General features: G+C 49.8%; 1 protein-coding gene across 3 annotated transcripts in view; it reads left to right on the top strand.

Annotated features, from left to right (window-relative positions):
- The window catches only part of SLC45A4 (solute carrier family 45 member 4), an 88,014-nt gene that overhangs the window by 37,947 nt on the left and 26,186 nt on the right, over window positions 1-23,881 (top strand). For 2 of the 3 annotated variants that reach the window (XM_037803634.1, XM_037803633.1), the window contains exon 2: window positions 6,136-6,757. In XM_037803634.1, coding sequence (XP_037659562.1) covers window positions 6,520-6,757 — 238 coding nt within the window. In that variant the 5' untranslated portion in view covers window positions 6,136-6,519. Of the gene's footprint in view, window positions 1-6,135; window positions 6,758-17,321; window positions 18,222-23,881 lie in introns of those variants that run through there. The other variant, XM_037803635.1, reaches the window with a different exon arrangement.

Raw genomic sequence — 23,881 nt, 5'->3', positions numbered from 1 at the left:
CATAATCTTTTCTTAAATGGTTTCAATGTGGTGTCATGCTTTAGCTTGGGCATTTTAAATTATGTACTTCAGAAGAAAATATCTCAGTGTGTTTAGATATTAGAGTTAACACTCCAGCATTTACAGAAAGCAGTTTCCTTGAGAAAAACCGTTTGCATGCTATCAGAAGGTCATTTCAGTGATAAGCGGTTACAGGCAGCAGAGCTGGCTCCCTCCAAAGGGCAGCTCCTAGGGTGCGGGGACGCCTGGACCGAGCCCTGCTTTATTTCTCCTCGCTGCTCCCTGGCCTCACCCCTCTGCCTCGGGCTCTTTCCTCTTCCTCTGGAAGCTGCTTGGCTTTCTCTTTGTCATGGAGCACCAATGAAAGGTGTCAGGAGGCCGGGAGGGGAAGGGCTTCAAAATCCTTTCCAGAGTCTTCTGTGCGCAGGAGAGGTGGAGGCAATACACGTGGGCCCTGTTCAGGACCCTGCAAGCGTGTTGTGCCTCGGTTAATCCAGACATGGAAGGACCCGGAGGCCACCGCTGTCTCTGAGGAGGGGAACAGTCACATTCCAAACAAATGTATACAGGAGCTTGGACACATAGTCCACTGCTGAGTTAAACTACCAGCGTTTGTGTATGCAAACCAGCCGGTTCAAGTATAAAAGGGAAGAGAAAATCCCAGTCACAGTTGCTACAAGAAAAGATCAAATAATTAGCAATAAACTTAGCCAGAAATGTGCAAGACCTGTAAAAGGAATCCTTTCAAATCCAGAGTGACACCTGAGGGCAACTTGGACAGTTAGGAAGATACCTCCTGTTCTTGGATAGGATAAAGCAACAGCCCAAAGATGTCAGTTTTCCCCAAGTTAATTTATAAAATTGATGGAATCCCAGTAAAATACCAGCAAAGTGTTTTTCTGGAGCCAATCAACCAGCTTTTAAAGTTCATTTGCTCATAAAGTTCTTGTAAATAAATATGCAAGAATAATTAGGAAAATGCTGGAAAAAGGAGCACCGAGGGAGACTAGGCTCCCAGGTACTAAAGTACACTAACGCCATTTGTACTGAAAGCAGTTGTCAGTGAGCATGGGAAGCCGGGCACCCTCGTGGAACAGAATAGAAACTTGAGCATTAGGTAGACCCAAGCACAAATGGAAATTTGATATATAATAAAGAGAAATCTCAAAGTGCTGGGAATGGGCTTTTAAATAAATATTGTGTAACCCAATGGGTGGCCATGGGGAAATGATAGAAGTGGATCCTTCACCTCACACCCTCTTCAAGAATAATCTCCAGCTGGGTCGGAGATCTAAAGTGGATCCCCTAGAAAGAGTCCTGCCTGCCCTGGCTTATGATGCACATTCTGTGTTCTTTTCAAATGTATCTGAATTTGTCAGTGGCTCCCAGGACCCCACTGGTGGGCCAGGTGTTTCTCTCTGTCTGCAGACAGAAATCTTTAGGCACTTGTGCATTGCTCCTTGACCAGGTGACGTGAGCCTTATTTCTAAATGTGTGATAGTTAACCTTTATTTTTAAATTCTCATGTGGCTTCCCCTAGAACTCTTAGCAGTCCTGGGGCTCTGCAGGAATGAAGTACTAGAAGCAGTAGCCATGGCCAGTGGTGTCCTACTGACTGAAAGGTTTGTTGCCTTTCAAAAGGAGCCTGATTTTAAACTAGGTTAGCCAAATGAGTGCATAGATTTAAAGACATCCACAAGGCTTGCTAACATGAGCTCATTTTGTTTTAGTAGTTAATTTAGTCTTATTAAAAGTTACTGCTTGAAGAGTTGTGTGAGCTCTTTTGAAAAGCTTTGCTTGCTGTTGGGAATTTTGCTAGCTTTTGTTGATGTGACTCCTCCAGACTGTTGACATATGGGGATAAATGGTGGCATTTGGCAGTTGTTTACACTTACTGCTACTTTAAAAAAGCCAAACTGAAGATGCTAACAAATTTGTTGTTTTCATCAGTATAGATGACAGCAAAGTTACCTGTGTACAGAGTAGCTACAGTACTGCCGTGTGTGCACTGCTGAGTCGATGCCTAGCCTACTTGAATGGCAGGTGAGCCCCAAGGCACCTTCACAGCCAGTCAGGAGGATGTCAGCGGGGCCTCACACTGCTGCTGGTCCTCGGTGCCCTGGATGGGACCCTCTTCAGGGTGGCAGGGTGGGCGGGGGGGGCGTGCAGCCATTCTTAGTAATTATCAGCTTTTGATCTTCCTTCCTTCATTTATTTAGTCATTCAGTCTTTCAGCATACCTCACTGAGCTCCTGCTCTGCAGCCGGGCCCAGTGCAGAGGAGGGGAACCAAGGCCGGCAAAGCTGATAGCTGCCCCCCAAGGGCGAACGTCGGAGGTCTGAGAGCAAGTGAAAGCCTCCTGCTGCCCCCAGGAGGGCTTTGGTATGAGTAGGATAACCCTTTGCACAAGGCACAGGGGTCTTCAGGTCCGTCAGGGAAGGGTGAGCCCCGGGGCAGGGTCCAGGGAGCCTAGCCCTGCAGAGAAGGAGAGCCAGCGGGGCCAGGTCAGGGGCCTTTTTAAAGCCTGAGCTCTGAGGAGCCGTGAGAGAGGGGTTGAAGGGTGCAAGCGCCAACGAGAACTGGACCACTCACCAATCCACTAAAGGCTGCAGCTCTCCCCTGGGTGGGAGCCCTGGAGACAGGTACCCTGGCAGGTTCCACTTTTAGAAGAAGGCCCCATGCACAGCCAGGATGCACCTGAGTGCCATTTTAACTCTGTTGGGGTAGCTCAGCAGGGTGCTGGGTGTGATGCTGCAAGTGGTTTAATAGCTGTGGCTGGCTGTTTAGTCATCTGGTGGTACCTGACCCCTTTGGAGGTAGAAAGACGGTTAAGAAACTCCCAGCCCTCAGGAAGTCTAGGAAGTGAAGACTTCTCGACTTCCATGTCAAAATGCTGATCTTCCTCCTTTTCGTTTTCTTCCTAAGACTGATTTTTACCAAACTTCAGAAATTTGGTAGGGAAACCCCATTTATAAGTAACTCAAATGCAATAGCTTACTTTGAATTTTTTTTTTTTTAATTTTTGAACATTTTCATTACCACACTACTTTGAGTTTTAGAGGGTATTTTGTATTGATTTGATAGTTCTATTATTGACACAAAGTCCATCCCTCCTTAAGTATTAAGTTTTATAAACTCCTAGATTTTCCCGGGTTAGAAAAGATCCCTGTTCAGAAATCTTTAGCTGATTCCTCACACCACTTAGCACATGCCAGCTTAGGCCTCTGGTTGGAACCTAAAGCTTGAATGGATACTGCAGAGGCCACGATGTGTCTTTGTGACTTTTCAGTCATTCTTGCTTCACCTTCTCTTTGAAAGCAAGCTGCTAAGAGATGACACTGCCTCAAGTATTCAGTAAACTGGGAAAGGAATCTTCTGCCCCATTTTCCCTCCAAGCCTGACACTAGAGGTCACCTTCTCAGCTCGCAGGGTTGAGGGGGCTCGTGGCTTGGTCTCGTGCATTTTTCAGTTCTGCTTCTAGTGAAGACTCTGATAGACTATTTCAGTCAAACCAGCAGTCACGGAGTTGGGTGGGTGTTAGCGGCCCATCGCTCCCCTACCAGCCACCGTGCCTGCTGACTGGTAGAGAGGAGAGCTGTGGGGCACTGGGATTGAGATTTTTCTGGCTGTGTTCTAGTGCAGAGGGGGAACCTGTGCCCGTGGGCTAAATCCAGCTTGCGGCCTGGATTGGTGCAGCTGGCATGCTAAGAATGGCGTCTGTATTTAAAAGGGTTGTTTAAAAAAAAAAACAGCGACAAAAAAGACTGTGTGACTGAGAGAGACTATATGGCTCACAAATCCTAAAGTATTTACTATCTAGCCTTTATAGAAAAAATTTGCCAGTTTGTTTCGATTGATTCAAAATGTAATAATCGAGGAAGGGTTTAAGCATTTTTCAAGAAAACCCTCTTCCTGTTTCGTAAGCATGGAGCAGGGTTCCTCTGCCTCCACACTGCTGGCATTTTGGGCCGGATCAGTTTTGCTGTGGGATCGTCCTGTGCGCTGCAGGGCGCTGGGCAGCACCCTCAGCCTCTCTCTCCTGGGCGCCAGAGTACAGCTGCCCCAGCCTCCGGAAGCACCATAGATGCCTCCAGGTGTTGTCAGGTGTGTGTGGGTGTGTGCGTGTGTGTCCCCAGTTGAGAACCACTGCCCTAGGATAATTCGAGTACACTTGTTACAGAGGTTTACTGCCTGATTTTTAGCTGTTGTGAGCAGAGACTGCTGCTTTCTCTCGGGGGCAGCAGCAGTGAACGGACTGGAGGGTCTGAGGTTTGTGATCAAGCCACCAGGACTCCCTAGAAAGCCAGTTACCATGTTCTGCCAAAAGCCCAGCTGATCTATCTCGGCTTAAAAAAAGTTGTGGAACACTTTCTTCACATGAAACATAAGAACAATCCATCTTATCTGGTGGAAGAAGGCATGTAGGACCATTGAAACTAATTTGGTGTGCGAATGACAGATTGATGGAAAGGGAAACCGAGGCTTCTCCCAAGTAGGAATGGTTCAGAAAGGGAAGGGGGGAACCAAGAAAGCGAATGTCAGTGATAGTTATGCTGTTGTTTATTTTGTTATAACTTAGAATATATGGATTCTAATATATAAGATCTAATATATATAAGGTATATATAGATTTATATATTATAGTTTCCTAATAAAATAGCTTTTTAAAAAGATTTTGGAAGGCAACAGTTTGGAAAAACTGGGTTTATTTAAGATGTGTATATGTTAGAGAGCATTTGGTGAGTGTAAAGGAATTTTCAAATGAGGGCTGCAGGGTGGAGTCGTAGTGAAATTTGGTGGACACAAGAAGCAAATCTATAGGTGGCACTACCAGGAGGGTCCTTTATTCCCAAGGAGTCAGCAAGGAGATAAGTTTTGGTTGCAGTCAGAAAGCCAGTCTAAGAAAGATGTGGAAAGGGGATTGCAGTTAAGGACTCTCTCCAGGGTCTCCTGGGTGGAGTGGCTCCAGCCTTCCCACCTGCCCTCGGTCCCGGTGGCATCTCGGCAGCAGACACCTGCCTGGAAACTGGCCATCTCGGTCCCAGGACTTCACCCGAGGGAGGGTCCTGGTGAAGCTGGCTCTTGAGTGTTCCGGCTCCTTCTGGGGAGACAGGGAGGAGGAGCTCATTAAAGCCATCTGTCAGTGACTGGAACTAGAAATATTTTTATTTAAGCCAGTTGAAAGATCTTCAGTGAGCTGTCAGCCCACAGCCCTCCCTTAATAGGACATGGGAGCATCTTTCTGTCCCGGGTTCTGAGGTCATTTATTTTATAGCACTGCAGACTGACCGGAGCTCCGGAGCTGGAGACCTGATCCCAGGGGCTGGGGTGTGTAACCACAGCCCTGCTCGTGCCTTGACGGGGGAGGTTGGCCTTGTCCTAAAAAGTGTCCAAGGGGAAGTTTGTGGTTATTCGCCTTCTCAGCACCAGGGCGTTCCAGAGACTGGGTCACAAGCCCGGGGCACAGGGATGGGTGGTAGAGGTTTTAGGGCCGGGCCTGTGGAGGCCTCGTAGCCCCAGTGAGCGCCATGAGTGGGTTTGGCGGCGGCGGCAGGTGGGGTGGGGGTGGGGAAGATTTTGGGAGCCCCCAGGTAGCATGTTCAGAATTTGGCATGTATGTACGTTTCTCTGGTGAGAGGGGCTGTAACCTTGGCTTGACTGTCCGAAGGGCAGTGAAAGCCCTTGGGTGTGCCTGGCGGTGGGTCTCAGTGGTTCCTCCTGCCCTCTCCCATTGGAGCCCCCCTTCCCAGTTCTCTTCGCCCCCCCCGGCCCCCCCCTGCTGTCACCTCCCCTCACCCCTCCCACCCTAGTGTGGGCAGGCCTGGAGGGTGCCACGACCCCTGCACGCTGGTGGGTTTCTGGCTGGATGCAAGCACGCCGCGTAGCCTTTTTGCAGCCCACTTGTCTTCTCTGATGCTGTGTACCCTTGTTGCTTCTCGAGAAAATACGATTTGCTATTTCCACACATATAACCAGAGTAGACACCAGAGAACTAGGCCCGGGAGAGGCCTGCAGGCATCTCCTGAGGGACCCAGGCCTGGCCCGCAGGAGGGCCCCGACGGCCGTGGGGAGGGCCCAGGACCACAGGCAGGCTTGGCCCCCCTGACTGGCTGGGTTGTGTTTCCTCTTTTGCAGATCAACCAGTCGCTCGATGGGGAGTAACAGCGGACTGCCTTTTTGTGTCACCTCTCCACCTCTCTGTAGCAAGAAAAATAACTTCAGCACCTCTTCAGTAATAATGATGAAACTGGTATTAACTGAATGGCAATTATGGATTTTTAACTCTAATTCACAGTAAACCAGCAAGCCATATGTTTCAAATCCAACCAAAAATTACTTTCTTTTGCTGCACGTCTCATCTGATTGTGAGAAGTTGTGAGATACCTATTTGTACAAAGAGGATTACTTGCCTGAGGAGCACAACTGAAGCAGAAAGAGAAGACATCTTAATTAATCATTAAAGATATACGATAGCATTATTTATATAGATAGAATACATATATATATATTTTGGTGGTGATGAAAATGGCTCCACAGAATGCCGACTCGGAATCTATGCAAGTTCAGGAGTTGCCCGTGCCCAACCTGCAGAAACCCGGAGACCAGGAGGCCGAGACCCGCGACGAGACCATCAGCGAAGGCTCCATCGACCGGATCCCCCTGCGCCTGTGGGTGATGCACGGGGCCGTGATGTTTGGCAGGGAGTTCTGTTACGCCATGGAGACTGCTCTGGTCACGCCAATACTGCTGCAGATCGGTGAGTAAGGGCTGTTCCCGCGGGTGCCCGGCCATCACCCTGCCATGTGGTGCCAGCGGCTCGACCGAAGGCCCCGACGCCAGCACGTTTCCTCTGCCCACACAGAATGCCGTTGAAAGAAAGATGTCCTCGAGCCCCAGGGACAGTCTCTGTACTCTGTCCCTTCAGCCTGCTCTGACGGCGTTTCCTCCAGTCTTAAACCTGGGGTCATCCTTGGATCTTTTTTTTTGACTTATATATACTTTCATTTGAATTAATTAGTTATACATAAAACAGTCTGTCAGAATAAGTAAGCAAAGGAAAACAGTCTCATTGATCATTAAATAAAATTATCAAGGTTGATCCTTGGATCCTGACAGGAATGACAGGTTGTGGCGAAGGGGTGGTTGAGCCTCAGGGCCCAGGCCACAGGGCTGAGCCACTGCACTGGGATGTGCGGGAGGCAGGGCACGGCCGGCCCCCAGCTGGACGATGTCACCTTCTTTTATTATTATTATGGCTGTTGTGGATTTAAATCTGAGTCTTTCCAGAAACCCTGGAAAGGGACATGCTCCAGTTAGCATTTCCAAGCGCGAGATGGTGTCCCTCCCACACAACCACTGAGGAATTGTCAAATTGTTTAACGTTCCCTGTTGTCTAAGAAGTTCTTAAAAATTTGCAAATTTCCAACTCTTTAGCCTTTTAAGAGATCTGGGGAAAGGGACTAAGCAATTAAAAAACAGTTGTTTTTTTCCTAGAATTCCACATATCAACATTCAAATATATTTTTAATCTACTTTCTGGTTGTTTTAGAAATGTTTCTTTCTACAAACAGAATAACATTTTTTCTTGTTCAGTGAGTGGGGACTAAGCCTGCTGTGATGCAGATCGCTCAGTGAAGTGTGTGGATCTGAAGTCCAGTCTGAAATTGTAGCGTTTCCTTCTGTTGTGGACATGGGCAGCAGGCCCCAGTCGCTTTAGAAAGCATAGGTTTCCTATCACATTGTAGAGGTAGCAGGTCTCTGGAAATACTGTTTAAGCTCGTTATTATTCCAAAATTATGGCGGTTACTTGACCCATCCCTAGCTCTTGTTACTTCATAAGAAAGCACACATGCTACTCTTTCTGTATTTCTATTACAGTATTTGAATCTGTTTGCCCATTTTTTGCATCTTTAAAAATGTTGTTCTGAGGCAGCCTCAGTAGACTGCCCAAGGGCGTGTGGCACAGAGAACGTCAAGCTCCCTTTTCTGGAGGGCTGGGGAGTCGCAGACGTGGCTGAGCCCAGGCTGTCCGTTTGTTCATCTTGGTACTGGTTCTGCCAGCCTTCCTGGGGGTGGCCAGCTTAGCTCCAGGGGGAGCAGGGGAGACAGTGACTGGACGAGAAGGCGCCTCTCCAGATGCGCTGTGAGGGGATGTCGGGGGCAGGCTCTCTGGGGGTGGGGGTGGGGAGGGGGCACCGGCTGCCAGAGGGCAGAGGACAGGCAGGGGTCTGTGCGCTCACAGAACGGAGAGCAGCCCTGTGTGCTAGGCCCCAGGAGGGAGAAGTCATGTGCCGTCGGTTTCACCAAGTGTTAATTTTGTTCCTTCAGTGTGGAAGGGCTCAGATTTGGCGCCACGGCTAACGTAACTACAAAAGCAGTATGGACTCTGCTGAGGCCGTGAGAAGTAGAAATCGGGTGGTGTGGTTCTGTTTCACCTCCAGGTCTGTAGTGACAGATACAAAGTTTAGAACCGCTGGTGAGGGAGAAATGAGTTGCAGCCCTGAGTAGTTGGAGATTGGGGTCTGTTACCCCACGCCGTCCTTCTGGTGGGGTCTGTGTGTGTGGGTTAAGGACCCAGCACTGACACAACCCTGGAGTGTCCCCACGTTGCAGAGTATGAGTCTTGATTTCCGTGCCACTTCTAGCCCATTTAATTGTTTGATTTTTGAGTACGTATTGTATATGAGACTGGCGTCAATTTTAGCGAATCTTGGATAAAAATGCTATGTGTTAAAGGTAGCTTTTAAAAGTTGCGGGCATGTCTGTTCCAGAAATGACGACTGAAAATGGGAGAACTGTCTTGGGTAAGAGGGGCTGTGTCAAACTGACACAAGGGGGGTGAAGGTCACTCTCGATTTTGCACAGTACAGTGTCCGTGGAAAGCTGTACACGTCCAGCGGGCGGCAGTAGCAGGGAACATGGGGTTTCCTAGGCTACACTAGCAGCACCTAACGTGAAAAGCCCAGTGTAGTTCTCTGATATGAGTCAGAGTTTCTTCCAAAAGTTGTCTGCCATTCCCATGGGTATGGTACTTATTATTGAATTCTCCATATTAATATAAATTATTGAAACTGGTAATGAAATAATACGGTTCCCCCACTCTGAAGATGCAGTTTGGTCAGCTTTGATAGATGTCTTCAGCACTGTGATGTCATCACAATTAAGACCTAGATTCTTTTCATCCCCCCTGAGTCTCCCTCACCCCCTTGTCATCTGTCCTCTCCCCCATACCCAGGAAACACCTGCCCGCCTCTGTCCCTGCAGTTTGCCTTTCTGGAATTTCATATATGTAAATGGAATTGCCTGGTATGTGGCCTGGCTCTCATGTCTGGCTTCTTTTCACTTGATGTCGTGAACTAAGTGATTGAATCACCCATGTGACTGCCTGAATCGCTTGTTGGTCCCTGCTGGGTGCTGACCAGTATTCCACGGAATGGATGTAGCTCAGTTCGTTTCTTCATCATTTGATGGGCATTTGGGTTGTTTCCATTTATTACAACTAAAGGTGCTATGAACATTCACCTACATGTCTTCGTGTGAATATGTTTTCATTTCTCATGGGACACACTAGGAGTGGGGTCGTGTGCCAACTGTGGTTTACCTTTATAAGAAACGACCAAACTATTTTCCAGAGTGACTACAATTTTGCATTCCAACCAGCAATGTATGCGAGTTCCTGTTTATCCACATCCTTGTCAGCACTTGGTGTTGTCCTTCTATTAACTTTTAGTCATTGAAGTGGCTGTGAAGTGGTATCTCGGTTTTCATTTGTTTCCCTGATGACTGGTGACATTGAGCATCTTTTTGTGTGCCTTTTGAATATTCAGTCTTCTTAAGTGTCCAAATTTTTTGCTGATTTTTAATCAGGTTGTTTATCTTTTTCTTCTTAGTTGCAAGAGTTCTTTATACATTTCAGATAGAAGTTCTTTATCAGCTTTATGTTTTGCGAATATTTTATCTCAGTCTGTGGTTGGCTGTTTTCATTTTCTTAATGGTACTTTTTAGCAAGCAGGTTTTAAATTTTTATGAAATTCAGTGTATCAGCTTTTTCTTTTATTATTCTTTTTGTTTTAACTGACCCAAGATCATTAAGATTTTCTCATATGTTTCCTTCTAACATGTGTTACAATTTTAGCTCTAACATTTGGATCACTTTGCATTTGTCTGCATACGGGTAAGGTTGAAGGGTCCCCTCTCCCTCTGGAAGACAGTCCCCTCCCGTTGAATCCCATGGCGCCTCTGCTGGAAATCCCCTGTCTGTAGGTGAATCTATTTCTAGACCCTTTATTCTGTGCCGTTGATCTACACCCCATCCTTCACCACCCAGTGCCGAAATTACCGCCGGCTTTGTGGTACTTCTTGAAATTAGGAAATACATGTTGTCTGACTTTAATCGGCCTTTTTAAACGTTTGGGCTATTTTAGGTCCTTAACATTTCCGTATACATTTTATAATGGCTTAATTTCTAGAACAAAAGTTTGTTGACTTGTTATTGGGATTGTATTGAATCTACAGATCAGTTTAGGGAGACTTGGCATCACGATGATATCATGTCTTCCAATCATATACTTAGGTCTTTAATTTCTCAGGAAGGCTTTGTAATTTTTAGTATATAGGTCTCTATTTCGTTAAGTTTATCTTTAGTGTTTAATTATGTTATGCTATTGTAAATGGTACTGTTTTCATTTCAATTTATGATTGTTCATCGCCATATATAGTAATACACATTTTTATTTTTGCATAATAACCTTGTGTCCTGAAACCTTACTAAGCTCACTTATTTGTTCTGGCAGCTTTTTTTGTAGAGTCTTTCAGATTTTCTACATAGACAGTTGTGTTGAATAAAGGCAATTTTACTTCTTCCTTTCTATCTTTTTTTATGCCTTTTATTTCTTTTTCTTGCCTTTTTTTTTTTTTTTTTTTACATGTGCCATGACCACCATACAATGTTGAAGAGCAGATATTCTTACCTTCTTCCAGTCTAAGGGGAAAACATTCACTATTTTAACATTAAGTGTATGATGTTAGCTGTAGATTTTTTTTTGTAGATGTCCTTTATCAGATTGAGGGAAGTTCCTTCGTATTCCTCTTTTGCTGGTAATATTTATCATCAAAGGGTATTGGATTTTTTCCATTGCTTTTTATGTATCTCTTTAGAGGTGACCACGTGGTTTTTGTTTTTTGTCAGCTAGTTTGATGAATTAATTGATTGGTTGATTTTTGAATGTTAAACCAACCTTGGATGCTTGGGATAAATTCTACTTAGTCACAATTATCCTTTTTAAATATGGTTGGGTTCAGTCTGCTGATGTTTTCATAAGAATTTTTGCATCTGTGTTTGTGGGGGATATTGGTTTATGGTTTTCCTGTTATACCTTTGCCTGGTTTTGGTATTAAGGCACTGCTGGCTTCATAGACTTGTGTTGGAAAATATTTCCTCCTCTTCTATTATTGGAAAACATCAAATAGAATTAGTTGTATTCCTTCCTTAAATGTTTGGTAGAATTCACCATTGAGGTCATCTGGGCCTGGAGTTGTTTTGGGGGAAAGTTTTTAAGCTATGAATTAAATTTCTTTAATAGAAAGAGGGATGTTTCAGTTATCTGCTTCTTGAATGAGCCTTAATAATTTGTCTTGCAAAGAATCAACTTTCAATTTCATTGATTTTTGCTCTTGTTCATCCATTTCCTGTTTGATTAGTTTCTGCTTTTTTCCCCTTTGCTTACTTTGGTTTTAATTTGCCCTTTTTCTAGTTTCTTAGGGTCAGAGCTTGAGATTGTTGGTTTCTAGACCTTTCTTTTCCAATAAAATGATTTCCTAGAAACGATTTGATGTCTAATAAGTAAAGTTGCTGGCCTGCGGAGGGGCAGGGCATCCATGAGGGCCCTGGGGCCCGTCTGTAGTGAGCAGCCTCCGTGGTGGCCCCCGTGGTCCGTCCCCTGTGTGACCCCCACCCCTCAAGTGGCTCGCTTTAAACCATAGAACGTGGTGACGTTGGGATTCCACGACCTCTGATGTGGGATGGAAGGTCGTGCCTTCTCTCTCACTAGATGGCTCTGAGGGCTCTATCTGCTGCTGCCTTCTTGGCTTGCAAACCTCGATGAAGCAAGCTGCCTTGTTGGGGAGGTCCGCGTGGCAAGAAATGGAGGGAGCTGCAGCCCTGGGAGACCCTGGGTCAGAGGACCCAGCCAGCCTCGCCCGGTTCCTGACCCGCAGAAGCTGTGAGCTAGGAGCGTCCTCTCTAGGCCCTGAGCTGTGGGCCGTTTGTTGTGCAGCGATAGATAACCAACGCACATGTGCTCTGAATAGTCGGGCTTGTCAAATTTCTGACTGCACTGCTGCCCCTTTATAGCTCAGGACATGTACTTTGTAAATATTCCTCATGTTTGAAAAAGGGGTTCAAATGCTCAGAAGAAACGCATTTATATTGATTAGTATCACAGCATAAAACCTTAGTTTATATTTGTGTTTAGAAGTCTCAAACCCTGGCATGTCTGCCTTTTCTCTGTAAGGTTGATTTCCCAAAGAAAACTTTTCCACTGGAAGTCAGTAAAGTGAAAACAAAAGGAAATTAGTTCAAATTCTGTGAGTTCTACTCTAAAAATGAGTAGAAAAATTGTTTTAATCCAGAAATAACCAGCTAATGGAGAATACGCATGAGATAGCTCATTGTGGATGGCTCTCTAAGGTTACTGAACTTGTGCCATCCTCTGAGGGGCGGCAGCTGGAGACCCAGCACTAACATGGTGACTAAAACAATTTTACCCCCAAAGGAGGATGTTTAATGTCCTTACAGCAATTGACACATGGTCTTTGGGTGTGAAAATGTCAGTGACAGAATTGCCTGAGCCCCCCAGTCTGCGGCCCGGATGCAGCTGGAGCGTCGGTGGGGACAAAGCTGTCCTTCCTGGGTGCACCCGTTGGCAGTGGCTGGGGGCTCACAGACCGTGCTTGCTTGGCCTGGGGAGGCCTCTTTGTGCCTTCCAGCTGCCGGCAGGTGGGCCCCCAGCCACTCTGGCCATGCCCCTTCCCCCAGGGTGACCGCGGCTTGCTCTGCTCCTGGACCTGTGGAAGGTGGCGGTTGGAATGGAGTGAGGGTCTCGGCCCTGACCACCTCCAGGCCGTTGCTCTCCCAGCACTGTCTGTCATCTGCTGGGGTGACTTCAGGGCCGGGCAGCACTGCGGGCGTGTGGGGTCTGCACACAGGCCCCTGCTCTCGGGGGAGCTGGGTCAGTCCATGCGCAAGCAGGAAAGTTGGACCTGACAGACGGCGAGGCGGGTCTTTCATGTGGGAATGGACCAACTTTCTGATGAATTGTTTTTCTTCATAGTGGTAACTCCAGGCCTGTCTGTGCTTTCTCTTTGACTTCTATTATTTCTTCAAGTGACACTGACACCCCCTTCCCTGCCTGTTACAGTTTGCTAATGCTGCCGTTATGCAAAATATCAGAAATGGATTGGCTTTTATAAAGGGAATTTATTTGATTACAAATTTACAGTCTGAAGGCCATAAAAACGTCCAAATAAGGCATCAACACAAGTATATCTTCACCGAAGGAAGGCCAGAGGCATCTGGAAAACCCTTGTTAGCTGGGAAGGCACGTGGCTGGCATCTGCTGATCCCAGGTTGTGTTCCAGCTCCTCTCTCAGCTCCTGTGCATTCTTCAAAATGTTGCTCTTGGGACATTTTGTCCTCTCTCAGCTTTTCTGGAGCAAAGTGTCAGCAAAAGTCTGCTCTCAGTGGCCGTCTCCAAAATGCCTCTCTCAGCTGCAGCACCTCCTTCTGTCTGTGAACACTTTTTATAGGACTCCAGTGATTCAATTCAGACCCACCCTGAATGGGCGGGGTAACACCTCCACGAGAATTATCCAGTCAAAGGTCTCGCCCACAGTTGATTGAGTCACATCCCCTTGGAAACATCAATCGAAGAATTCCAACCTAATCAACACTAATACGTCTGCGATCCCCACAAGATTGCATCACAGAGCGTGGCATTTTGGGGGACGTAATACATCCGAATTGGCACACTGCCCTTGTGCCCATGGAAGGTGGCAACCTCCTGTAACCAGTCACTGGTCAGACCTGTCATTTTGCATCTCTGAGGCTAGTTGTTCCCTGGGGATAACAGTGTCTTTTTTTCTCTCAAAGCACTGACGAGTCTATGTCTGTGAAGTCCATGGAACTGAGTGTGGCGCGGGTAAGCACCCAGGCCTCTCCAGCTGCCACTGCTGCCGTCCTCATCATCATTAGCTGTGCCACCCACATGGTGGGTCTCGGGCATCCAGACCTCGGCGGTCGCTGTTGCAGGCCAGTGGGCACCGGGGCTTGGGAAAGGGCGAATTGAGCTTTGCGTCTGCCTGGGGCGGGTGTCGCCCTCCCCACCTGGCAGCCTGCCCACTGCGCGTTGGTTGCTGAAAGAAAACTGCTGTGTCTCCTCTTTTACTTACAGCAGCTTTAACAGGGCGAAGAAACAGAAGCCAGTTTTGAGTTAGTCAAAATACCTTATTTTTTTAGAGTAACCGGCAGGACTTCACAGGTGGCCGGAGGTAAAAAGCAGAGCATGAGCTCCCCTGACCGCGTGGTGTGGTAACTTGGACACCCCTGCACTTGCAAGATTGTGTTTTCACTCTGGTTGGAGTTGTTAGAACGTTTTGGGGCCGACCCTGTGGTTCTGGCCTTTAAACTCGACAGTGACGGCCATCTCTCTTCGAATAGGAGGCCAGTGGCTGAGCGAGCTTACTGCTTGATCTTCTTCTCCTCTGCAGTCTGATCCTGCGTGCAAGGGAAGTTATGCAGCTCTTCTTGCCTTGTAGCCACTTGTTTCTCTTACTGCTTCCCCTTTCGCCTCTTGTCCATCTTCCTCTGATAGCTTCGGCAAAAGTGTTTCTTGCCGGTAGAAAGAGTTTTGAAACACCAAGTTAAGTCACTTTTCCCCTGTGCCCCCCCAGGATGGCCCCAGGCACACACACATTGTGGCATGCGGGAGTGGGGTGCTGGGGCCCCCACTGCCTCCTGCAGCCAGATGGCTTTGGGCAGGTTCCCTGCAGTGTGCTGTGCCTCGGTTTCCCCATCCGATCTGCAAGGCAAATGTTCACTGTGTTGTAAGACCCTTGGCACAAGTGGGGCCTGGCCTGTCTTTGCCACTCAGTAACTCTTGGCTACTTTCTATGAGCTATTGTCTGCGTTTTGAGTATTTCTAAAAGCAATTCCCCATGAATCTCCAGCTGTGGGTATCTGTTGCTTGGAGTCAAGGGGAAACCATTGAAGAGGAAACAACTGAAGCCCCCTGCTATCAATTTGGATGCCCAGGGAAACGAGGACTAGGGAGTGGTGGTGTGGGAGCTGCTCAGGGAGGTCGGTGAGGCGGGCGGATCCTGGGAGGGAGCGGGCAGGGCCCGGTTCAAGTGGAGGGGGAGGAGGGAGGCACGGGGTGCTGTGGGGTCTCCCGAGGGGCATGCCAGAGCCCCCAGGCTGGGGCCTGACCAGCTGTGTGACAGTCCAGTAGCTGGCATCTGTTCACTGCCCAGGTGCTCCGTTGGCCAGAAGGGGAGGGTAGTTCAGTGCGAGAGCCTTAGTGGGCTCTGCAAGTGGTGGGCCGGGCATGGCACTGTTCTTTTATAGCTCTGGTGGGTTGGATTGTTCCCCCAAAAGGCCGATGCCCATATCCCAGCCCCAGGCCCTGCGGACGCGGCCATATGTGGAGATAGTACCTTTACAGGTGTGATTAGGTTGAGACTCTCAAGATGTGGTCATCCTGGATTAGGTGGACCCTAAAGCCAGGGACAGGAGTCCTTATAGAAGACACAGACAGAGGAAGGCCCTGGAAGACGGGGATAGAGAACGGAGCAATGTGGCCACATGCCAAGGAGACACCAGCCCAGCAGGAGCTGGAGGAGGCAGAGGACCCTCCCTGAGAGCCTGCAGGGGGAGCAGGCCCTGCTGACACCTGGAGTGTGGACTTTTGGCCTCCAGAACTGGGAGAGAATCCGTTTGTGGTTCCATACCACTCAGTACCCAGCAGGGTCCACACAGAGAACTCCAGCAGATCGCAGACATCAATTGAGTTCTCTTTCCATCAGTAGCTGCGTTTGTCCCGTTCAGGACACCTGTGTGACAGGGCTGCCAAGAAGACTTTTCCACGCATGTGTCCCCTCTGCTTTCTGATAATTCCTGTATAAAAGTGGAAGGAGTCTTGTGAGGTTGCAGGATCCAGTGAAGACGCTGCTTTGTGGAGCTGAAATCAGAGTTAACAGGGTTGTTGGACTATTTAGAAATTTAGAGGCGTGAGTAATTAACTTAATTATTCTCAGTTACCAGATGTCTCAGACACATTGTTGAATGTGCTGAATCACACCCTGCCACCAGCCTGTGAGAGGCATGGGGTGTCAGCGTGCCGAGGCCAGCTGCCCGAGCCCCCGGCCCTGCGGTTTCCTGGCGCCGCCTCAGCCTCCCTGGTCTGGCCTCTGCCTGCCCCCTCTCATGTGCTCCTGCTGAAGGTCCAGTGATGCCCGGCTCCCCAGTCCAGCAGGCGTTTCCGGGGCCTTGCCTGCTGGGCCCCGTCGCCACCACACACTGCCCGTGACCCTTGCCCTGCTGCTTTCTGTGGGGTCTGGCCCTCGGCTGGCCTCATCAGCGTCCTCCTGCCACACGATGCCCAGCTCCATCCCAGCCAGCTGGCTCTGAGACAGTGGTGCTGTGAAGATGGGCGGCATTCAGATCCAGTGGCCTAGAAGCCGGCCAAGCCAGAACTGTTTAGTCCAGCCAGCCCCAGGACGCTGCTGCCCCAGGGGCCCCGATCACCCTCTCCTGGCTCTTCACTCCTGTCCTGCTGTCTTGGGCAGCGTTGCACCTACTCATCTTTGGGCCCCCGCGCCTGGTGCAGAGTTGGGCCTGCAGGAAAGCCTTACCTTGTGTTTGCTGAAGGAATGAACGAATGCCTTGTTGACCACGGGCAGATGGATGTGCCTTACGTACCTGATACACAGAGGGCCAAGTGCACGTGCAATGGCGAAAGCTCAGGCGTGGTGTGTTCTGTGCTCCCCAGGGCCTGGCCAGAGCGCCCTTGGAGCCACCCCTTGTGCACTGCGCAGAGGCCGGCGGATACCCAGGCGCTGTCCACAACAAGCTCCTGGCCTCACCCGAGCCTCCAGAGGAAGCGGTGGACGAAGCGAGTAGCTGGTTGACTGTGTGGGGAGGGTAGTTGAGTATATGTAAGTCTTGGAAAGTGTCTGGAAAATATAATTTCCCTTTTAGTATAGTTGATGGTAAGCTGCCTGTTTTCTGACAGTGGAAGCAGGATTAGCTGAGTTTTAGAGCCCTTTCTACTTAATGATAATGAAACCATCTGTAAACACAAAAGACATTGCTTTCAGCTGTGTGCTAAGTTGAGCTGATAGATACCACGTCTGACCCCCACAGCCCCTGTTCCAGGTCCCTAAATGGGGACTTTTGCTCCTCCCCCATCTAACATTTAAGGGTCGACTGAGTGGAGGGCCTGGACACCCCTAGGCTAGCGTCTTGGATATGGGGAGAAGCAAGACATGGAGTGACTCCAGCCCGCCCCACTACCACCACAGCACAGCAAGGTGGATGCCTAGGAGACAAGCCAACGGTGTGAGGGGCCCCGGGTTGGGGGGGGGGTGTCCCGGTCGTCATCGTCTTTGTGGTCCCTGGAGGCTGGGGATCCCGTGTCACCCCCCTGTGGGTTGCCTTGCCGACTCTCCAAAGTGCAGAAAAAAGTGTCAGCAGATGCCGTGAGAATTCTCCAGCGCTTTGTCGGTGAGATGAGAGTACTGTCAGTATGAAATGCCACCTTTTCTTGGTTGTAAGATGGCTGTTGGAGATTGAATCCCACCCCCCACGGAAGGCATATTCAGTCCCAGCCCCTGGTCCCATGGGGGTGAGCTCATTTGTAAATGTTGGTAGTTAAGGAGTGGCCCAGACTGAAGGAGGCTGGGCAGTAACCCGATCTAGGACAGGAGTCCTTCGAAACCAGGGAAACTGGAGACAGAAAGAGAAGCCACGGGAGCAGCCGGAAAGTGAGGAGGAGAAAGGAGAAGAGGCCGCCCATGTGTGCTGGCAGAAACACAGCAAAGCCCGGGAGCCACAGAGATCGCCGGCAGTGGGAGGGGGCCTGAGAATTCCTGTGGCTCAGCCCACCCACCGCCCATCATGTGGGATTTGCTTCAGCAGCTGGGAGCCCCAGCCAGTGGCAGAGATGGTGAGGGGCGCCAGGCTGATGGTGGCTTTGGGGGGCGATGCTGGGTTGGAGCTCACTGGAGCATGTCTCCCCCCTGCACACCTGCAGTCCCCCAGTGTCCCACTCTCGTCCCAAGACGCCCCAGGATGTTCTTGGCATTGGCAAGTGTGTACTTCCTGAGGTGCCACGCCCTTGTGGCCTTGTTGCATCTTTAGGATTGACAGAGTGATTTTGAGGCATGCCCGAGAGGAGTGGCATTTTAGATGTGTTTTCCATTAGGTTGAATTAATTATTTTCTTAGGTGAACATGTCGCTGAGTGTAGACAGCTTCTTTTGAAAGTCGGCTGGACACCCTTGCTGAACAACGGGCGCAGGGTAGCAGCCCCCGGGCAGGCGTGCTGAGCTTTGGACAGGCCATGGTGGCTGGATGGCCGTGTTCGCACCTTCGGGCCAGGCAGACACCCTGTGCTTCGCTGCAGTGTTACCTGCTTTTTTAGAGATACAAAATGTGGCGATTGAGACCCAGATTAAGTTCAGATGCAGCCTGACATGGTGCTTGTCTGTGGACTCAGGCCGGGTGGTGGTGGGTGGAGACGCCCGTGGTGCCCGTGGTGCCTGTGCCACATGACGCCACATGGTCCTGCTCTGCGTCACCTCCCTGCCTGCACTTGGCGGGTGGCGAGTCCGGGCTCTGGGCCTCGGGGCGGTGTCCGCCCCCTCCCAGCTCCAGCCAGGCGGAGAGCCAGGCGGACTTGCCTTCCCGTGAGAACCTCCAGGGAGCTCTCGAACCCAAGCAGTACCTGTTTCCATTCTGTGTGGTGGAGTGCGTGTTCTAGTTTCTGATACTGGGTCCCAAGATTTTAATTGCAACTTCTTTTTTTTCCTGAGTAAACGTCCTTTGTAGGAGAATAATGTAGACATGCCGTTATCAGTCTCCAGTTCCTGGTTTGAGAGGCAGCTGGGCCTGGCCTACTGCTGGGCCTGGCTATCTAGGTTTGGGAAGTTAAAAAAGAAATGATTCTTGTATTTATTTTGTTTCGTTTCTCGAATTCTGCTTGTCATGTGAGCTGGAGTGGCCTAGGAGAATCTGGGCCCTTGATGGCCGACCTAGTTGTCTTCTTAGTTGTGCAGGTTTTTGCTGTTTCCCTTTCGCAGTCAAGTTCAAGTCTTCGGGTTTTGTTTTTGGTTGCAAGTTGTCACCTGTAGTCCTCAGCTGAAGTGCAGGGGCAGCGTGTTGCTCTCTGGGCCTCGGGGCTGGTGGTGTGGTCCTCGTGGGGGCTGAGGCTGGGGACCCCGCTCTGGGGCTGCTGCTCTGCTCCCTTCTTGGTGCTGGGGCTGCTGAGCCACTTGCTGCCAGCGTCCTCTGATGGGGAGTGACACGGACACTCCTCCACGAAGAGGACAAGCAGGCTTGTCAAGTGCCGGTGTGAATTTAGACCCTGTGACTGTCTGTGTTTACATTTCTCGCGTACGAGGCATGTGCGCTCCCGAGGCTCACGGAACGCCGCGTGGGCCTCAGCTCCTGCCGCCCTCTTCTCCGTCCGCCTCGGCCGCTCCTCCTGGGCAGCTCTTAGTGGGGCTGGGGGGTTATGCAGAGAAGCACCTGTGCGAGGGGGATGGGGAGGGGGCCGAGAAGGCCCCAGCGAGCGGGTGAGAGGGGTGGGGGCATCGAGGACTGCCCAGAGGTAGATCGGCCTTGGTGCACCCGGCCGTGAGGCGGACACTCGCTGGGGTCATGGCCTTGGGTTCCAGAGCAGGGCGGGTGGCCCGTGGCCAACGGGCTCCCCCCATTTGGAGTTCGGAGAGGGGCATTCTCGTGGCCACCTCACTTCTGCTTCCTCTCAGTTGGGACTCGCTACCCACTAGGCTTAGTGCCTGGTGTTGTTCTGGAACTTTCCTGGGCAACTTCCCTGTTACATTCCTCTTTCTTGGATCCTGGGTCATTTTTGTTTTACTACCTAGTTCTGATAGAGTATTTCCTCTAGTAGCTTCCTGAGAAAAGGTATGTGAGGAGCAATTCTGAGTTTAAAACCTTGCCTATATTAAACATTTTTATTTGATTCTTTGTTAAACCCTTGATAGTTTGACAGGGTGCAGAATTCTAGCTTAGATGTTGCATGTCTTCTGGATTTGGATGGCATTGAGTGTCTTAGCCTTCATTGTTGCTAGTGAGAAGCCCAAGGCTTTTCTGATTCTTTGGTTTTTTTTTTTTTTTTTTAATTTATTTTTTAGTGTACTTGTAGGTTTACAGAAAAATCAGCAGTAAGTACAGAGGTCTCATTTTCTTGCCCCCCCCCCCCCCAGCACACGCAGTGTTCCCTGTTACTAACCCTTTTGCATTAGTGTGCTGCCTTTGTTACAGTTGTTGAAAGGTTGTAATTATGCAATTAGCTGTAGCCCATAGTTTGCTTCAGGGTTCACTCTTTCTACAGTGTATGTTTTTATAAATTTTCATTCCGGCAGCATTTCTGGTTTTTCTTGCTTTTAGACTCTCGGTCCAGGAGTTCATCCTCACCTTCTCCTCACCACTTCGGGGTGCTGCATTTATTATATGCTCACTTTTAACACTATTTGTTGAGTAGTTTGGCTGAGGGGGCTTCTAAAAGCGTATGCATTCCCAGGGGCCAGGCTCAAAGGTTCTGACAGAGCAGGTCAGGGAGGCACCTGCAGGCCTGGGTTTGGGTCCTATCTCTTGGGTGCCGAGGGGATCGCTGACGGTTGGACCCTCTGCCAGTCCTGAGGGAGAGGATGGGTCTGAGGTGGTGCTCTGGGCTCTGGGTGTCCTCAGCCGGGCCTCCTGTTCCCGTACAGTAGACGGCTGCCCCGGCCTACTGCTCCCGGAGAGCTCTGGGGCCCAGTGGAGGACTGTGGAGGGGCCCTTTTGTGGACCCCCCCTTCAGTGCACCCATGTTGTGATGGGCAGGTGCTGAAGCTGGGTCTCGAAGCTGGACTCCAGTTGAAACCCCTGATCCCTTTCAGAAGGAATATTTTAGCAACAAACTGCCCTGGAGCCTCTCAGGGGTAGCAAGCACCCGCGAGTCACCCTCAGCATGGCCAGGCGTGCCGGGCAGGTGTTCTCCGCTGGCACTTCCTACACTGGGAAGGAGAGACCCACTCGCCCCTCCTGCTGCTCGTCCTCTTCTGGTTCAGGAAGTAGAACCCGAGGGAAGAGGAAAAGGGGTCTTTAGCTGTGGGCTCCCAGCTTGGGTGATGAGCCAGGACTGGGTGGCACTCGATGCTAGTGCCTCTCCCGCTTGATGCAGATCGCGAACGCCATAGCACCCACGAGGGAGCCCGGCGTGTCTGTGCGTTTATGCACATGGAAAATTAGATTCATTTTTGTGTGCCTCATTCAGGAGGCAGAGTTGATGACTAAAGCTTGTGTTCATTTTTTATGTCTATTTTTATTTTTTAAAAAAGTCTCTTCCGTTTTTTCATTGTACCTTACTATGGATCCAGATCCCCAGGGTAGGGTTTGCTGTAACTTGAAACCCACCTTTTCTTCCTGTGGGAAAAGCCTGCCCTTTAACCGCCTGAAGGAAGACATCACAGACGCTAAACGCTGCGGGCTGCTCATTTCCCCCGCTCCCTGCATCATGTAGGAGATGGACTTGGGTGGCCAGGAGCTGGCAGGCCTGGGTAGCGACCGGCCACAGAGCTGCGACTGAGTCACTGCAGACTCACCGGCCCTGGCATCGAGCCCGTCTTTTCGCCCGTCCCGAGGGGCATGTTACAGGCCCAGCCCTTCTTAGGAACTTGCTGCGCTCTCCAGAGCCTCCTGCCTTCTCAGGATTAGGGGTTTGAAATCCATGGGTCTGTGTCCTTGAACGCAAGTCTGGCGAGACTTGAGATACATGGATTCGTGCTCCATCCTGGTGAAAATGCATCTCTTCATTCCACGAGCGTGTGGGTGCCTGAGGAGCAGTGCGGTTACACACTCGCTCTAGAGGGGGGATTGTCATCTTGGAGCCTGTGTTTGTGTTCTGGCTCCCCTTGTGAAATCGCAGTCACTGCTAAGCAGGTGACTCGTTCAGTGAAATTACTCTTCCTTCTGCAGGATGTGTTCCAAAGAAGAGGAAGTGATAAGTGTGTTTAAAATTTTGAGGAAGATTGACTGGTGTGAAGTTACTGAATTGTAACTCCCCTGCCTGGGAGGTTTTCATATTACGTTAACAGTGTACTTCTGCACTTCAAATGTATTTGACCCAGCTCTAGGAATTTCCTGTTTATAATGATGCTTTGAAAAGGGTACAGTAAAAGCCATTTTATTTTGTCTGAAGGCATCTAGTGACCCAAAGGTCTTCTACCCGTAGCATTCTTTCGGTTGGTTTTCCTGTTTTGAAAAAACAAGACCCACGAGCCAGCTACCCAGGAAGGTTTCATTTCTGGCAGGAAGAATTTACAAGAGGCCTCCCTGCTCCACTTAACCCTGATCACGTGGTGCTGCTTTGTCCCAGTACGTACCTGCAGTGGGTTGGCATCCTTTGGGGAGCCTGAGTGGGGCCTGCAGAAATGCTGGTGGGCTGCCAAGCCCAGACGGGGATGAGTTGCTACTGGCTCCTGCATTAGAGGCTGAGTGAGGGTACAGTTCGGGTGCAGGGCTGGCCAGGGCCAGCGTGGTCAACTAGATGATCAAAAACTTTTTGGTGCAGGATGTTGTATTTGGATTGGTTGAGTCTGGATTTCCTCACTCTCCAAATCATTGTGTTTTAGAAACAATGAAATGTCAACTATATCCTTTTGGTCCCAAGGAGTTGTATGCCCACCGTTCTTTCATCAAATGCTTATTGAGCCCTGCCTGCCAGGTGCGAGGAGCCAGGTGCTGGGGCGAGGCGGAGAAGCCCTGCACTCGCAGTCCAGTGAGGGCTTGGTGTGGTCAGAGTGGGCTGGGAGCAAACGTGGGAACACTGGGACTGCTCTGGTTTGGGGAGACTGAGGAAGGTGTCATTCATTCAGCAAGCCGGCACTGAGGGCTCCCTGGGGCACTCGGGGTCGGGAGGAGGATCAGGGAGGGCTGTTAAAGGTGAGTGCGGGCGCAGGGGTGGCAGGAGGTCAGGGGAGCAGAGGAGGGGGTGCTGGCCACCCTGGTACCAGGTGAGTGGGAGGCAGCAGGGTGGGGCGAGACTGGGCGAGGGAGAGGCCAGAGGGAAGGCAGGGGGACGGCAGGGGGTGCCCTCGGAAGCTCAGTGCTGGGCGAGGTGCGAGGAGGAGCGATGGGGCAGATCACGGGGGCCATTCCAAGGAGGTGACCTACGGAGACACAGCGAGTCCGCCCACTTTCAGTAGGGGACACAGGAACACTGGCAAGGTAATAATCTAAAATTCTTAATAATTAAAGCAATATATTACACTGTAGCTATTTATAAACTCGTTAGACTGCTGTGATTTTCAAAATTATGATAGAGTGACAGAACATGAGCCGGATACATGCTTGGATTGATAGAAGACAGAAAAACTCATATCAGTTAGTCCTGTAGAAAAATAAATAAATCTTAACAAAATGTTACAGGCAAGTGTTGAAATTATAAGACAAGAGCCAGTTGTCCAGAGGCCATGCGGAGGGGCCGGGGGGCTTGTGGTGCCATGGGGGCCGCCACGGGCTTCTTGTCTCTTGGGAAGGCCCGAGGCAGGGTACCATAGAGGAATCACATTGTGAATGGTCAATTATTTTCTTTAAAAAT

This window comes from Choloepus didactylus, chromosome 14, assembly GCF_015220235.1.
Source record: "Choloepus didactylus isolate mChoDid1 chromosome 14, mChoDid1.pri, whole genome shotgun sequence".
NCBI classification, from domain to species: domain Eukaryota; kingdom Metazoa; phylum Chordata; class Mammalia; order Pilosa; family Megalonychidae; genus Choloepus; species Choloepus didactylus.
The sequence above is the reverse complement of the archived record's forward strand: the minus strand, read 5'-3'. Positions and strand labels throughout refer to the sequence as shown.